Source organism: Balaenoptera musculus, chromosome 8, assembly GCF_009873245.2.
Source record: "Balaenoptera musculus isolate JJ_BM4_2016_0621 chromosome 8, mBalMus1.pri.v3, whole genome shotgun sequence".
In the NCBI taxonomy this organism is placed as follows: Eukaryota; Metazoa; Chordata; class Mammalia; order Artiodactyla; family Balaenopteridae; genus Balaenoptera; species Balaenoptera musculus.
Window position 1 is genome coordinate 104854700 of NC_045792.1, and position 15003 is coordinate 104869702.

General features: G+C 50.0%; 1 protein-coding gene across 3 annotated transcripts; it reads left to right on the plus strand.

The window, feature by feature from the left end:
* The first annotated feature begins 8163 nt into the window (after positions 1–8163).
* Positions 8164–14697, plus strand: LOC118899305 (aryl hydrocarbon receptor interacting protein). Of its 3 annotated transcripts, none has more exons than XM_036860806.1 (6): positions 8164–8439; positions 11572–11751; positions 13052–13240; positions 13630–13806; positions 13909–14042; positions 14383–14589. In XM_036860806.1, exons 1-6 carry the CDS (start codon positions 8341–8343, stop codon positions 14453–14455), a joined length of 852 nt encoding a protein of 283 aa, XP_036716701.1. In that variant the 5' UTR covers positions 8164–8340; the 3' UTR covers positions 14456–14589. The 3 variants fall into 3 exon arrangements, with proteins under 3 accessions (XP_036716701.1, XP_036716699.1, XP_036716700.1); XM_036860804.1 differs by having other exon boundaries at positions 8166–8439; positions 12962–13240; positions 13909–14050; positions 14383–14687; XM_036860805.1 differs by having other exon boundaries at positions 8175–8439; positions 13909–14050; positions 14383–14697.
* The last annotated feature ends 306 nt before the right edge of the window (positions 14698–15003 follow it).

Consider the following 15003-nt stretch of genomic DNA (forward strand, 5'->3'; position numbering starts at 1 on the left):
TGCCGTCGTCTAGGTTGCTCGACGGTCTGGCGCCCTGGCCGAGGCCCCGCCCTTACATAACGGCCCCGCCCCCTCCCGCCTTCAGCAGGCCAGAGCTGCCGAGCGCCGAGCAGACTAGTGACCGCGCCTTCTCTCGTCCGGACCGAGCTGGGCTCGCCGCGCCGCCCAGCGGCCGCCTCGGCGAGCGACAGCGGGTGCCTCTCGGAAGCAATCCCTGGGTCTGTACAAGGGGCTTGGAGGGGCTGCTACTCGCCAACCTTTCAGGCCCGAGTTGGAGCCGTCTGCATCCCAGCCCGCTCCTCGAGTGCTGAGGAGACTCCTGGGGACCGTTTCCCCACCCTTACTCACCACGGCCCTGCACGGGAGGGGGATTGTCGCCACCGTGCAAATGTGGAAAAAGGCTCAGAGAGCTTATGTGGCTTGCATTCTCCTCCAATTCTGTCTCCACGCAGCAGGCAAAGTGGTCTTTTAAAACATCTGATCCTTTTCCTCTGTGTGTTAGTCTTAAATAAAACTTTTTTTTTTTTTATTAAAGTATGCTGTCAAGTCACTCCTCTGCATAAAACCATCCCTTGGTTTTCCACTGTGGTTAGAATAATATGTGAACTCTTGACTAAGGCCCACAAAGCTCTGGTCCCTGCCTACCTCTTCCAATCGCATCAAGTCCCTCTCTGCCCCTCTTTCATCTCACTCAGCCACACAGGCCAAGCTCGTTCCCATCTCAGGGTCTTTGCACGTGCGTGCTTTTTTCTATGCCTGGAAAGCATTTAACCTTGCTCTTTCACAGGGGGATCTTTTCATCATCGGTGTCCCTGCTCCAGTGTCACCTCTCAGAGAAGCCGTCCCTGACTATGCAATCTAAAGTCAGTTTCACATCACACAGCGCTTACCTGAAATTACCTTATTTTACACTGTCTCATTCACCACTGTGTCCACTGTGCCCAGAACAGTGTCTGGCACTAAGTAGATCCTCAGTAAGTATCTGTGGACCACATGAATGAGTGCTTTGCCCAAACCCCAAATGCTTTCAAGTGAGAACTGGGATTTGAACTCGGGTCCACCTAGCTCTAGGGGTGCTCTTCCTCCTCCACTCACCCAACCCACTCCATTTTATGACCTCGTGTACAGAGCTGAGTCAGTCCTGCTTCTCAGTTTATGACACATCATCACTATGAACAAGGCCCCTCTTGAGTAACGTTAATTTATTTTCCCTCCTTCTCTTCACCATTTTCCTCCTCCCTTTCATCAGATCCCACATCAGTGTGCTCAGCTGCCTTGAATTCTGTCTGGCCCCCTACTCCACATGGCATTGGCTCGTATGTGGATGTGTTTGCAATTTACAAACATGGTATCATGTATAAAACATTCTATTTACATTTTTACACTCAACACTGTTTGCCACCCGCATCTCGTTTTTTTTTTTAAATAATTTTTAAAATTAATTATTTAATTAATTTATGGCTGTGTTGGGTCTTCGTTTCTGTGCGAGGGCTTTCTCTAGTTGTGGCAAGCGGGGACCACTCTTCATCACGGTGCGCGGGCCTCTCACTATCGCGGCCTCTCTTGTTGCGGAGCACAGGCTCCAGACGCGCAAGCTCAGTAATTGTGGCTCACGGGCTTAGCTGCTCTGCGGCATGTGGGATCTTCCCAGACCAGGGCTCAAACCCGTGTCCCCTGCATTGGCAGGCAGATTCTCAACCACTGCGCCAGCAGAGAAGCCCCGTTTTTTGTTTGTTTGTTTGTTTGTTTGGTTGGTTTTTACATCTAATAAACTTTATTTTGGACTTCCCTGGTGATGCAGTGGTTAAGAATCCACCTGCCAATGCAGGGAACACAGGTTCGATCCCTGGCCTGGGAAGATCCCACATGCCGCGGAGCAACTAAGCCCACGAGCCACAACTACTGAGCCTGCATGCCACAACTACTGAAGCCCGTGCGCCTAGAGCCCATGCTCCGCAACAAGAGAAGCCACCGCAATGAGAAACCTGCACACCGCAATGAAGAGTAGCCCCCGCTCACCGCAAGAGAAGGTCTGCGCGCACTAACAAAGACCTAACGCAGCCAAAAATAAAATATAAATAAATAAATAAATTTATTTAAAAAATAATAAAATAAACTATTTTGGCATAATTTTAGATTTACAGAAAACATTCAAAGATAGTACGGAGAATTCTCATATATCCTTTGCCCAGTTTCCTCTACTATGCACATTTTTTATAATCATGATACGTTTGTTAAAACTAAGAAATTAACATTGGCACATTATTATTAACTAAACCAGATTCTATTTGGATTTTGCTGGTTTTCCTTCTAGTGTCCTTTGTCTCTTCCAACCTGCATCTCATTTTTGCTTCTACAGGCTACATGTGGCATACCGTGTTAAGTGTCCAGCCCTTTTATTCTCCACCACGCCCCTCAGTGATACACACTTAGCTTGGCCTCAATGCCCCTATCACATAAGTCGCTGTTATGAACATCTTCACACCGTCCCCTTATGAAGTGTGAGAAAATTCCCCTTGAAGTAGGACTCCCAGGCCATAGGGTACATGCACACTTGACTTCACAAAGTACCGTGGATGGTCTCTTGAGTGGCTGTACAAATTTGTACACCCACCACGCAGGTTCCAGTTTTCCCTAGGCACTCGGTATTCTGGCCTTGTAATGGCTGATGAATCTAAAGTTGTGCCTTGTTTTCATCTGGGGTCTCTGACGATGGGAGAATTTGAACAGCTCTTCATACACTTGTCAGTTCACGGTGGTTCCTCTTCTGCGAATTGTGTGTTCCTATCCTTTGTCCATTTTTTTTCTATTGGGTTTCTAACCTTTTTCCTGCTGCTGGGTTTTGTTGTTGCATATATCTCCTCCCTGTTTGTCTTTGTCTCCTTATTTGTCTAAGGTGCCCTTAGTTCAAGAACAATCCTCATTTTTATATAGTCTACCAGGTGTGTGCTCTTTGAGTCTTTTTTAAAAAAAATTTTTGGCTGTGTTGGGTCTTCGTTGCTGTGCGCAGGATTTCTCTAGCTGCGGCGAGCAGGGGCTACTCATCGTTGCAGTGCTGCGGGCACGCAGGCTCCAGTAGTTGTGGTGCACCAGCTTAGTCGCTCCGCGGCATGTGGGATCTTTCAAGGCCAGGGCTCGAATCCGTGTCCCCTGCATTGGCAGGTGGATTCTTAACCACTGAGCCACCAGGGAAGTCTTCTTCTTTGAGTCTTGTTTGCAGTATTTCCTCACCCTGAGATTACAAAAATAGTCTCCAACATTGTATTCCAGGGACCTGATAGTTTTACTGTCTAGGAAATTGTTGCAACAAGATAGTTCACTGACTGGAGCCAAACTTCCTGCACTGGAATTCCAGTCTTCTCACTAGCTTTGGGATCTTGGAGGGCCAGGACTAGACTGAGGGGATTGAGGCACTCCCCTGGGGTGAAAAATTTAAGGGGACACCAAAAAACTCAGTAAGCAAGATCAATAATATATATATATATATATATATATTTTGTATGGCATAAACTTTAATATCCAGTGAAAATTATGAGCTCAAAAAAATTTTTTTAACATCTTTATTGGAGTATAATTGCTTTACAGTGGTGTGTTAGTTTCTGCTGTATAACAAAGTGAATCAGCTATACATAAACATATATCCCCATATCTCCTCCCTCTTGCATCTCCCTCCCACCCTCCCTATCCCACCCCTCTAGGTGGACACAAAGCACAGAGCTGATCTCCCTGTGCTATGTGGCTGCTTCCCACTAGCTATCTGTTTTACATTTGGTAGTGTATATATGTAAATGCTACTCTCTCACTTCGTCCCAGCTTACCCTTCCCCATCCCCGTGTCCTCAAGTCCATTCTCTACATCTGCGTCTTTATTTCTGTCCTGCCCCTAGGTTCTTCAGGACCATTTTTTTGGGTTTTTTTTTTAAGATTCCTTATGTATGTGTTAGCATACGGTATTTGTTTTTCTCTTTCTGACTTACTTCACTCTGTATGACAGTCTCTAGGTCAATCCACCTCACTACAAATAACTCAATTTTGTTTCTTTTTATGGCTGAGTAATATTCCATTATATATATGTGCCACATCTTCTTTATCCATTCATCTGTCGATGGACACTTAGGTTGCTTCCATGTCCTGGCTATTGTAAAAAGAGCTGCAATGGACATTGTGGTACATGATGCTTTTTTTTTTTTTTATTAATTTATTTATTTATTTATGTATTGTTGGCTGCATTGGGTCTTCGTCGCTGCACACGGGCTTTCTCTAGTTGTGGCGAGTGGGGGCTACTCTTCGTTGTGGTGCGCGGGCTTCTCATTGTGGTGGCTTCTCTTGTTGCGGAGCACAGGCTCTAGGTGCGCGGGCTTCAGTAGTCGTGGCACGCGGGCTCAGTAGTTGCGGCACACGGACTCTAGAGCGCAGGCTCGGTAGTCGTGGCACGCGGGCTCAGTAGTTGTGGCGCACGGGCTTAGTTGCTCCGCGGCATGTGGGATCTTCCCGGACCGGGGCTCGAACCTGTGTCCCCTGCATTGGCAGGCGGATTCTTAACCACTGCTCCACCAGGGAAGCCCCACATGATGCTTTTTGAATTATGGTTTTCTCAGGGTATATGCCCAGTAGTGGGATTGCTGGGTCGTATGGTAGTTCTACTTTTAGTTTTTTAAGGAACCTCCATACTGTTCTCCATAGTGGCTGTATCAATTTACATTCCCACCAACAGTGCAAGAGGGTTCCCTTTTCTCCACACCCTCTCCAGCATTTATTGTTTGTAGATTTTTTGATGATAGCCATTCTGACCGGTGTGAGGTGATACCTCATTGTAGTTTTGATTTGCATTTCTCTAATGATTAGTGATGTTGAGCATCCTTTCATCTGTTTGTTGAATCTGTATATCTTCTTTGGAGAAATGTCTATTTAGATCTTCTGCCCATTTTTGGATTGGGTTGTTTGTTTTTTTGATATTGAGCTGCATGAGCTGCCTGTATATTTTGGAGATTAATCCTTTGTCAGTTGTTTCATTTGCAAATATTTTCTCCCATTCTGAGGGTTGTCTTTTTAATGGTTTCCTTTGCTGTGCAAAAGCTTTTAAGCTTCATTAGGTCCCATTTGTTTATTTTTGTTTTTATTTCCATTTCTCTAGGAGGTGGGTCAAAAACGATTTAAGCAAGATCAATAATATTTTAATGCATTATTTTTAAAATTTAAATTAAAAAAAATCAAATCAAATCAAAATCCATGGTGAACAAAATATCAAAATTTTAAATAAAAGCAGGATTCTGTCTTGCATGACTCACTTCACCCTGGTCCTGGCCTTGCTTTGAGCAAGTTACATAACCTCTGTGTGCCTCAGTTTCCTCAGTTGTCAGATGGAGGTGATAACAATGCTTCCCTCATAACATTAATTTAGGATTAAATGAGTTAGTACACAGTAAGGAGCATAACACAGTGCCTGGCACATGTAAGTACTAGATCAATGTTTTTTTGTTTTGTTTTGTTTTTTAAATATGCCCAGGATTGTTGAGACTGGGAACTTTTTAAATTTATTTATTTAATTAATTTATTTATTTTCGGCTGCATTGTGTCTTTGTTGTTGTGCGCAGGTTTTCTGTAGTTGTGGTGCACGGGGGCTGCTCTTTGTTGTGGTGCGTGTGCCTCTTATTGCGGTGGCTTCTCTTGTTGCAGAGCATGGGCTCTAGGTGCGCGGACTTCAGTAGTTGTGGCGTGTGGGCTCAGTAGTTGTGGCGCACGGGCTTAGTTGCTCCGCAGCATGTGGGATCTTCCCAGACCAGGGCTCAAACCTGTGTCCCCTGCATTGGCAGGTGGATTCTTAACCACTGTGCCACCAGGGAAGTCCTGGGCTGTGTTCTTATTTCCTAAATACTTTCTGATTTTTATTGCTGTTGTGAATGGAAACTTATTTTCTATATTTTGGGGTGGGTTATTGTTAGCATTAAGAGTGTTATTAACTTGGGGTAGCTTATTTTATATCCCTGTAACATTGCTGACTCTCTAATTTATTAAAATTGTCTGTAGGTTCTATTGGATTTTCTATATAGATATAATCACTCACATTTCTTTTTCTTGGTTTATTGCTTTGGCCAAGACTTCTAATACTTTGCTAAACAGCATCATTTATAGAGAGCATTCCTTACTTTGTTCCTGATGTTGAAGGGAATGTGAATACTTATTCCATCATACTTAATTGCATATGGCTTGTGTCATCCTGAGAAAGTTCCTCTTTTTCCTAACTGTGAGTTTTTATCATAAATAGTCCTCAAAGCAAACTTCATCAAATGCTTTTTCTGCATATTTTGAGATAATCATATGAGTTTTCTCCTTTAATTCACTGATGTGATGAATTACAGTAATGGATATTTCTTTCTTTCTTTTTTTTTTTGGCCGTGTGGTGTGGCATGTGGGATATTAGTTCCTGGACCAGGGATCAAATCCACGCCCCCTGCATTGGAAGTCCGGAGTCTTAACCACTGGACCACCAGGGAAGTCCAGTAATGGATGTTTCTAATGTTAAACCATTCATAATTCTTGGAATGAGCCCTACTTGATCTTGATGCTTTTTTTTTTTTGAGAAAAAAATTAAAAATTTTAATTGTGCTTAAATACACATAACATGTAAAATTTACTATCTTAAACATTTTTAAGTGCATAGTTCACAGTGCATAATATAGTATTAACTATATTTACGGGAATTCCCTGGTGGCCTAGTGGTTAGGATTCCGGGCTTTCACTGCCGTGGCCTGGGTTCAGTCCCTGGTTGGGGAACGGAGATCCTACAAGCCACGTGGTAAACCCCACCCCCCCCAAAAAAAACAAAACCAAACTATATTCACATTGTTGTACAACCAATCTCCAGGACTTTTTCATCTTGCAAAACTAAAATTCTACACCCATTAAACAACAACTCTTCATTTCCCTCCCTCTCCCCACTCACCTATCATTCAACTTTGTCTCTATAAATCTGACTACTCCAGGTACCTCATATAAATGGAATCATGTAGTATTTGTCTTTTTGTGAATGACATTCATTTAGCATATTGAGGTACTTTTATATATACTAGTGGATTTAATTAGCTGAACATTCATTTAGGATTTTTCATACCTATATTTATTAGTAAAATGGGTGTATATTTTTCTTGCCTTATGGTATAACTATCTGGTTCAGAATCAAGATTAAAATAGCCTCATAAAATATGTTGGTTGGCTTTCCCTCTTTTTCCATTTTCTGGAGCAATCTGTATAAGATACAGACTACTTGTTGCTTCAGAATTTGGCAGAAGTTGCCTGAAAAACTTCCTGTGTGGGTAAAAAAAAAAAAAAAAGCTGAAAACAAACAAAGCATGTTTCCCTTTCACCCCAGAGGTTCCACCTCTCTCAGGGGACTTTTGGGGGGGAAATGAACTAGCATAAATATCTGAAGCCCTTAGCACGTGGGACAAAGGGGACAGACAATAATTCTTCACAGTTATGAGGATGGAATGAAGACAGTGCACAGGTCCCAAGACATTCCCTTTATTCAGTTACCTAAACCTCGAAAGTGGGAGCAGAAAACTCTTACAGCTATTCTTCACAGCTGGTTTCCAGAGGCGGAGAGAAATGTTGTACTACCCCCGAAGTGCCTCACTTCTATCATTCCTATATTTCCTAATACTCACTGGGCAACTACTATGTGCCAGACACCGCGGAGGATTCCATGGTGACACACCCAGCCAGGACCCCACAAGGGACTCTCAGTCTCTTGGGGAGTTTACGGTTCCCACAGGAACACAGAAACCCTCCATCCTCTCTTTCTTACTCCTAGTTTTACTTATTTATTTATTTATATTTAAAGATTAAAATCCAGGATGCAAAAGTCACGACTATGGTGCTAGGTATGCTAAAAGAAAAAAACCCAGAAAGGAATACACAAAAATAGTAGTTTTAGGGGGTGGCGTTACCGACGGACGCCCAGCCCCCGCTCCATCCTAGTTCTGTAACGCTGTTATACGGCTCCTACAACTTAAAATAGAGTGGCACACGGCCACTTGGGAGGGCCCAGTCTATATCAGTTCAATGACACAATTGCTAGGGACGCCCCCGCCCCGCCCGGCCGACTCTGGCCCCGCCTCTCTCACCTCCCCTAGACAGTCTCAGGCCCCGCCCCTGGTCAGACCCGCGCGCTCAGCCGCAGCGCAGAGAACCAATCACTGTCCGTTTCCACGTTCAGGCCCTTTACGACGTCTGCCCTTAGCCAAAATGGCGCCAGCTCGGAAGTTGCCGAAGTTGACGAAGCAGGTCCGGAAGCTGCCGAGCGAGTCCGGAAGTTGCCGAAAGAGAGCAGCGGGGAAGGAGGATGGCGGATATCATCGCAAGACTCCGGGAGGACGGGATCCAAAAGCGTGTGATAAAGGAGGGCCGAGGAGAGCTCCCTGACTTTCAGGATGGAACCAAGGTTCGTGTTTATCCCCTTCCCTTAACCGTCCGTGGCGCGGTGCGCATGCGAGGCGGGAGGAGGCCGTAGGCGAGAGATTGCGCATGCCCAGATAGCAGTGGTCGGTGACCCTACCTCTCACATGCCGAGCTCGACGCTGATTGGTCTGGATTTAAGTAGAGGGTGAATTCGGATGCGTCTGCCCCGCCCCCTGGCTTGGCCGTGTGGCCAAGTTGGTTGGGGAGGCCGTCAGTCATTATAAACAGGTTGCGGGAGGTGGGAGGGTTGACCCTATTGCTTGCACAGACCCAGCGCTGGAGAAGACCCTAAACCGGAAACCTGGGCTCTGGGAGGGGTCCCTGGTTTGCAAGGTTCAAAATCTATAGACGGAAGGGCCTTCTGAAAACACAGACCAGCTCCCATTTCTTAGATGGGAAAATTGAGGCCCTGGGATGCACCAACCGAGAGAACAAACAGGCCCAGAACCTGTTGAGGCCCTGGGATGCACCACCCTAAGAGGTTGGGTCTGCCAGACCAGAATCCTTTTGGCAGCTTTCCGAGTGCTCTTCGTGGCATTGCTCGGGACAGATAAGGGCTGGGAAATAAAGAGCCTCCTATCTTCCTCCTTTGCACATCCAGGCCCCCACCTCCAGCCTCTCCGGCCCCTTCCCCCAAACAATGTACATCTCCAGGCTTACCTGCTTCTGCTCATGCAGTTCCCTCCTCCTGGAGGGCCTTTCCCTGTTGCCACTTGCCTGTAGAGCAAGGAGCCTCCTGGGGGCAGCCCCCGTGCCCAGCAGAGCAGTCACATAGGACACGCATCTTGAGCGAATGAGTAAAGATCCTGGCCCCCAAAATAACTGAAGTGACATACCTTGTTGATGACTACAACAGTTTAACATTTAAAACATACTGGGGCCACCAAAAGTAAGAGCTACTGTGCTGAGATCCAGCAGGTAAAGATCCTAGCGTCGCTCAGTGTGAGTGCTTTGAGGCAGAGCTGCATAGCCCTAGTGATCAGTGATACCAAGAGGGATCCTTTCCCAGATGAGAGAAGGGACGTGGATGTGGGTGGATTCCCCCATGGGCTGGGGGGTTGGTGGCCTTGAAGAAGGTCCTGGCAAGGGAGATCCTGGATGGAACAGACACCAGCTGGAGAGAACACTGTAAAAATAGTGAAGATCTGTGAACAATGACCCTGAAGGAACAGGTACAGGTAGATTAAAAAACCAATCACCGGCATTGATTGAGGGCTCACATGAGCACCGTGCTAAGCTTCACAAATTTATTTTCTTTCATTCTCACAAGAGGGATAGGTACTATTGTTGACCCCATCTTACTGATGTGGAAACAGAGCTCAGAGGAGTGGCTAGGGGTGGTGGTAAAGAGTGTGGGTTCCTCTAACCATATCCTGTGGAGGGTTCAGTCTTTAGACCTCTTCTCTCTTCACTCGCCCTGAGATGATCTCATCCAGGCTCATCTCTTTTTTTTTTTTTTTTATTTAAAATATTTGTCTCACAAATGACTTTTATTTATTTATTTATTGGCTGCGTTGGGTCTTCGTTTCTGTGCGAGGGCTTTCTCTAGTTGCGGCAAGCGGGGGCCACTCTTCATCGCGGTGCGCGGGCCGCTTCACTGTCGCGGCCTCTCTTGTTGCGGAGCACAGGCTCCAGACGCGCAGGTTCAGTAGTTGTGGCTCACGGGCCTAGTTGCTCCGCGGCATGTGGGATCTTCCCAGACCAGGGCTCGAACCCGTGTCCCCTGCATTGGCAGGCAGATTCTCAACCACTGCGCCACCAGAGAAGCCCAGGCTCATCTCTTTTAAAAAACTCTCCATGCCTGGGCCACTCCCAAATGTCTATCTCTAGCCTTCCCTCTCCTTTAAAGTTGATATCCGGTTCCCTACTCACCATCTCCACCTGGATGTCTGGTTGGCACCTCAAACTTCACCTGCTCCCCCCAAGCCTTCCCATCTAAGTTAAGGGCACCTCCAGACTTTTGGTTGCTCAGGCCCAAACCCCCCCAGTCTCCATGGCTCCTCCTGTTCTCTCACTTCCCACAGAAGATCCTCAGAATACACCAGGGATCTGACCACTGCTCACCACTTCTGCCACTACCACCCTGGTCCAGGCCGCCATCGTCTCTCTCCTGCGTTATTGCAATAACCACCTTCCTGCTTCTGTCCTCCCCCCGCTCCAGCCTGTTCTCCCAGCAGCAGCAGAACCCATGTCAGATCATGTCCCTCCTCTGCTTGGAGCCACCCAGTGGCTCCCAACTCAGAGTGAAAAAACAAACTCCTCGCCACTGCCTGCAGGCGCTGTGGGGTCCATCCTTGCTGACCTGGTGACCCCGTGATGCACAACTCCTCGCCCTTGTTCACTCTGCTTCTGCTACACTGGCTTCCCGTTTTGTGAGCACACCACACGCTGTCCCTCTGCAAAGCTTTTGCACCTGCTATTCTCTTGACCTAGAGTTCCCACCCCTTCCTACCCCAGCATCTGCCTGGCTTGCTTCTCCCTTCAGATCTCTGGGTTTTTTTTTTTGGCCACACAGCACAGCTTGTGGGATCTTAGTTCCCCGACCAGGGATTGAACCCGGGTCCTGGCAGTGAAAGCACTGAGTCCTAACTACTGGACCGCCAGGGAACTTCCTCAGATCTCTGCTTAAATGTTGTCCTCGCAGAGACTCCTGCCACCTAAACTCACCCTGCCTTACCCTGCTGCATTTTGTTTTCTGATCCACAGCACTAGCTCGACCTCACACAGCACATTTTGAGGCCCATCTCTTTCCTCTAGAAGTTCCATGTGAGCTCCACGGGGGCAGGGACTTTTGTCTGTTTTGTTCACTGCTGGGCCTAGCACAGAGCTCAGGCATGTAGTAGGTGCTCAGTAAATATTTGTTGAAAGAATGATTAGTGCCAGGCTGCTTGGGCTCCTGTCCCAGCCCGTCCACCCACTAGCCATGTGATTTGGACCCCTTCCCTCTCGGTGACAGCATCCTCACCTGGGTGGTGCGGTAAAGCCAGGTGTAAGGTTGGGCGGTGACGCCTGGGAGAGCCCTGTCCCTTGTGCCATCTGCAGGCTGCGAGCTGGGCTTGTCCTTGGGGGATGGGGGAAGGCTGTGCCCTTGTCTGATCCCATTTGCGGCCCGCAGGCCACGTTCCACTACCGGACTCTGCGCAGTGACGAGGAGGGCACCGTGCTGGACGATAGCCGGGTGCGCGGCAAGCCCATGGAGCTCATCATCGGCAAGAAGTTCAAGCTGCCCGTGTGGGAGACCATTGTGTGCACCATGCGGGAGGGCGAGATTGCCCAGTTCTGCTGCGACGTCAAGGTACCCGATGCCCCGTGCCTGCCTGCATCTGTCTGGCCGCGCCCAATGGCTAGGCCACCACCGACTCCCTCCAGGGCACCACACCACCAGGACACTGGCATCCTGGCCCCTATTCCACTTTTTCCTCTCCCTTAGCCGGACTGCAGCCAGGGACTGGCTCTCAAATGCAATGACCCACACAACTCCTTGCTTCAAACCCCTCTGGCTCCTGGTCACTGTCGAGCTAAAGTGTAAGCCATAGATGCTCACATGGCCCTGCAGGGTCTCCCTCCCACTCACCTCCCTGTGTTTCCATCCCTTTCTTGGCCAAGATCCTCCCTCCCACTGCAAACTGAATTCCTGGGTCACCACCCCCAGGAAGCCTTCCCTGACTACTGGTGGTTGACTTGAACCCCTTCTCTAGGTTCTCCAGCCCCTCATGCTCTGCATGGCCAGGATCTGGTCCTCTGTCTGCATGTAAGCTACTTCAGGGCAGGGATTGGGCCTGTTTACCTTCAAAATGCGCATAGTGGGCCAGCCCAGAGCCAAGACTCAGAACATATCTGCTGGCTGGATGAATGTTAGCCAAGCAGTCTGCCCTGTGCAGGGTCAGTGAGAGGAGCTGGTTAGACTGAGGGGAGGGTGGTCTGGCTCCCCCCATCCCAGCAGATGTTCCTAGTAAAAGGTCAAAAGCTAGGTCCCCAGGAATTCCCTGGCGCTCCAGAGGTTAGGACTCAGCACTTTCACTGCTGTGGCCCCGGGTTCAATCCCTGGTCGGGGAACTAAAATCCCACAAGCCTAGTGGCCAAAAAAAAAAAAAAGAAAAGCTAGGTCCTCTATGCCTGAGGGTCTCCCCTGAGGGTTTTGAGGTTGCTGCCCTAAACCCACTTTGGAGATAGGCCCTGAAAGGGGTGGAGATGGGGCAGGACAGAAGAGACGCTGGGAACAGAATGTGGAGGGAGCCCAGCTTGTGGGCTGCAAGCCTGGGAGGAGGAGGAAGAGGTAAGAATTCCACTGGGCTTGTAAGGACAGGGGAGACCGGTTGACAGCGGGAGTGTGTGTTTGTGTGGAGGTTGGCGGGGGTAGGTGCTTGGCTTGGTTTGGTGGCCAGGAAGTGTGGCAGGAGCTGAGGCCCGCACCGGGCTGGAGGGCTGGGAGGCTGGAGGAGTCCCGAGGGAAATGCCCTCCTGTGTTTCTCCTGAACCAGTTCCTGCCCTTCTCTGGGCCTCAGTGTCCTTTCTCAGATGGTGATGGGGCAGGGGGCTGGGCCTCTTGGGCCGGTGACCAGCCAGCCCATTGGTGCCCACTCACCCTCCGGCAGCATGTGGTCCTGTATCCGTTGGTGGCCAAGAGTCTACGCAACATTGCAGCTGGCAAAGACCCCCTGGAGGGCCAGCGGCACTGCTGCGGCATCGCCCAGATGCACGAGCACAATTCCCTGGGCCACGCCGATCTGGACGCCCTGCAGCAGAACCCCCAGCCTCTCGTCTTCGACATCGAGATGCTTAAGGTGAGGGGCCACCAAGCCCCAGGCACCTCGCCAAACTCCCACTGCCCAGCTTCCGAGTGGCTGCTGGTCCCACCTGCCTGCCCAGAGTTGGTGGGCTCACTGACTGTTGGTTGGGCTTGGGGTGGGGCAGGTACAAGGACACCTTTGTGGAACCCCTGGCAGTGCCCTCCCCCTCCTTCAGGTCTCTGCAAGGGCAGAGATTTTCACCATCTTGTTCACTGCTCTATTTCTAGAACCCCGCACAGTGCTGGGCACGTAGGAGATGCTACATAAACGTTTGTTGAATGATCAGTGAATGAACAAGTGATTCTGTTTCCGGTATCCAACGTCCCAGGCCCGGCCAGCACAGAGGCTGGCCCTGGGCCCTGACTTGGCCTACACCCCGGCAGGTGGAGAACCCTGGCACGTACCAGCAGGACCCATGGGCGATGACGGATGAGGAGAAGGCAAAGGCAGTGCCGGTCATACACCAGGAGGGCAACCGGTTGTACCGCGAGGGCCGCGTGAAGGAGGCTGCCGCCAAGTACTACGACGCCATCGCCTGCCTCAAGAACCTTCAGATGAAGGTGCCGCCTGGAGGCTGCAGTGGGTGGGTGGAGGGGGTGAGGTGGGGCCAGGGGGCCCAGGTTTCAGCATCGTTTGCCCTCTCCCTCCCCCCATGCCCCCAGGAACAGCCTGGGTCCCCTGACTGGATCCAGCTGGATCAGCAAATCACACCACTGCTGCTCAACTACTGTCAGTGCAAGCTGGCGGCCCAGGAGTATTACGAAGTGCTGGACCACTGCTCCTCCATCCTCAATAAGTATGACGGTGAGGACCGGGCACTGGGCCGCCAGGGTGGGCCAGCGGGCGGTCAGTAGAGCAGCCTCCTCCGTAACCACTGGGCACCGGGGCACGAAACTGAGCCTTTAATATCACCCCCATTCTGAAGTCCCGTGGGAACCCAACCAAATATCGTCCACCCAGGCAGGGCCATGGGCCCTGTTGTGCCAGTGAGATATGAATGGAGGTTCGGGGTGGGGTTGGCATCCTCATGGGCTCCGTCCCATGATGGGCCCCTGGTGCCAGAAGTCAAGCCAGGGAGCTGGCTGGTCCCCCCTTCATGCCCTTGTGCGCCTGCTGCCCACTGGCACCCCCTGCAGACAACGTCAAGGCCTACTTCAAGCGGGGCAAGGCGCACGCGGCAGTGTGGAATGCCCAGGAGGCCCAGGCTGACTTTGCCAAGGTGCTGGAGCTGGACCCCGCCCTGGCGCCCGTCGTGAGCCGCGAGCTGCGGGCCCTCGAGGCAAGAATCCGGCAGAAGGACGAGGAAGACAAGGCCCGCTTCCGGGGCATCTTCTCCCACTGACAGGGCCCTGCTGGCCCGGCCACCCTGCCCAGCTCACTGCTGCTGCTGCTCCCAGCCCACCCGCCCCCGCTGTATCATGCTTCTCTGTATATAAAGGCCTTATTTATCTCTCTCTCTCTCTCTGGGCCTGCCGAGCTGATCCATTGGGAGAGCTGGGGTCATCACCCCTCATTTCCTGGTCCTTGGGTGGTTTGGGGAGGCAAAGAATTGGGGTTCTAATCCCAGCTCCCCATTCACCAACTCTGAGATCTCTTTGGGCCTCAGTGTCCCTGACAGAGAAGTCAGGGTGGTCTCTGTCACAAAGGAAGTGTTTCTTGCTGGCCAGGGCTAAGGTGCCTGGGAGCTTTCAGTCTTAAGGGGGAGACGAAGCAAGTGCAAGCCAGGAGGCCTAGTGTCCGGGTGAGGTGGGCTCCCA

What these genes read in the sequence shown, in the direction of transcription:
- LOC118899305 (XM_036860804.1), top strand. Translation starts at nt 8,341, where the DNA reads ATGGCGGATATCATCGCAAGACTCCGGGAGGACGGGATCCAAAAGCGT. An exon ending in ACTTTCAGGATGGAACCAAG is followed by an intron (nt 8,440 to 11,571) that starts GTTCGTGTTTAT and finishes TGCGGCCCGCAG; the next exon opens with GCCACGTTCCACTACCGGAC. An exon ending in TCAAGAACCTTCAGATGAAG is followed by an intron (nt 13,807 to 13,908) that starts GTGCCGCCTGGA and finishes CCATGCCCCCAG; the next exon opens with GAACAGCCTGGGTCCCCTGA.